The 1,568-nt window shown below is 48.7% G+C and overlaps 1 protein-coding gene across 1 annotated transcript in view; it reads right to left on the bottom strand.

Annotated features, from left to right (window-relative positions):
- Positions 1-323: 323 nt before the first annotated feature.
- SHISAL2B (shisa like 2B) overlaps positions 324-1,568 on the bottom strand; it is a 117,294-nt gene continuing 116,049 nt past the window's right edge. Inside the window, exon 3 of the mRNA XM_075589946.1 lies at positions 324-504. Coding sequence (XP_075446061.1) covers positions 422-504 — 83 coding nt within the window. The 3' untranslated portion in view covers positions 324-421. The remainder of the gene's footprint in view (positions 505-1,568) is intronic.

Here is a 1,568-nt window from a genome sequence, read left to right as displayed (position 1 = left end):
CATTACCCCCTTATACCCCCTCCCATTACTCCCTTATATCCCCCAGGCCCATTACCCTTTATACCCCCTCCAGGACCTCCTAATCCCCCCCTCCCGACCCATTAACTCCTTATACCCTCCCCAGGCTCAGCAACTGTGTATCACCCCCAGGCTCATTAATGCCTTGAATCCCCCAACATCCATTACCTCATTATATCTCTCCCCACCCCCATCACCAGGTCCATTGCATCTTTATCTTCTCTCCTCCCCTCCCGCCCCCCTTTCCCCCCCCCCCCCCCAGTCCATTCACTCCTCATATCATCCCCAGGTCCTTTACCTCTTCATATCCGCTCCCACTGCTCATGCCTACTTCCTGATTTGTGATGGCGGCCATGGGCAGCAGATACACTCCCTGTACGCTCCAGTGTGCAATAAGAGGCAGCTAGTCTCTGCATGCTCCGATGAGTGATGTCCGGCAGTCTCTGGGGAGGCACCAGAAAGTGAACTCCCACCGCTTCAATCGTGCTGTACAAGGAGAAAAAAAAACCAGAAGAAGTTCATCCAGCAATTCCCACAGTCCCGTTCTCAGAATTGCAGGGCTTCCAATGGTCTGGTTTTATTTATAGTGTAGACAAAACATGGCCCTGCTGGGAAAATGGATTTCCAGCACCTACTGAATGGTCATAGAGCATATAAGGTAGAGGTATTCTTATTTCCTTGGTTTATGTTAGTCATATCAGTTGCTTCCTGAATCTCTATTATGTCAGCCCCTAATGCTTCTCTTGTGAGCAGGTTAGAATCAGAGCAACCTGGACAAGTGTCTACTAAGCTGAAAAATGCCACAGCCAAATCAAAACATTGTTTTGCTATACAATATATGATGTGAGACAAAATTGCCTCCTAACTACAGTATGCTAAGAAAGCTTGTACTGCCTGTATTAAGTCTATCTCAGAGAAGAAAGCCTCAACGGAAATGAAGGTATTCTTCTCATGGCTGAAATCTTTCGTTTTTAGGTAGCTAGACTAGAAGCTAAAACCATATCTCATAAGAGATCAAGATCTCGTACAGATTCTCATATTCAGAATACTTTCTGCTCTTATTGGCAAGATTCTTCATAAGAAGATAAAGAATCCACAGAAATACCAGAAAATGTTAATGTGGAAATTGTAGATGAGTTTATCAAAGTTATGCTATGGAAGGCTATGGAAATGTAGCCCTCTTTACCCCCCTCTCTGAGAAATGTGCTGCTACCAGTGTGTTCTGTGGCTGCTGTTTCATACCTGTATAGTCTAGGTCCTCCTAATCCCTCCCTCTGCCCCTTACCTCCCAGTGCAGTCGCGCTGAGCAGCGGAGGCAGAGACAGGTACCGGCGAGCAGCCGGAGTCTATTGGCAAATCCCATAGCAGAGCGCCGCCATGACAGTTGTGGCTGCGCATGCGCAGTGCAGTCCCGCATGCGCAGTGTGAGGCGCGCGAGGCGGCCATGACAGAGAAGGTACTCCGCGGGGACTACAAGCCCCATTAGGCCTTAGGGTTGCTGATCAGGGGTTACACCGCAGCCAATAGGGTGCCAGCATTCCCCTGCAGAG

This window comes from Ascaphus truei, chromosome 1 (assembly GCF_040206685.1).
Source record: "Ascaphus truei isolate aAscTru1 chromosome 1, aAscTru1.hap1, whole genome shotgun sequence".
Classification (NCBI taxonomy): domain Eukaryota; kingdom Metazoa; phylum Chordata; class Amphibia; order Anura; family Ascaphidae; genus Ascaphus; species Ascaphus truei.
The sequence above is the reverse complement of the archived record's forward strand: the minus strand, read 5'-3'. Positions and strand labels throughout refer to the sequence as shown.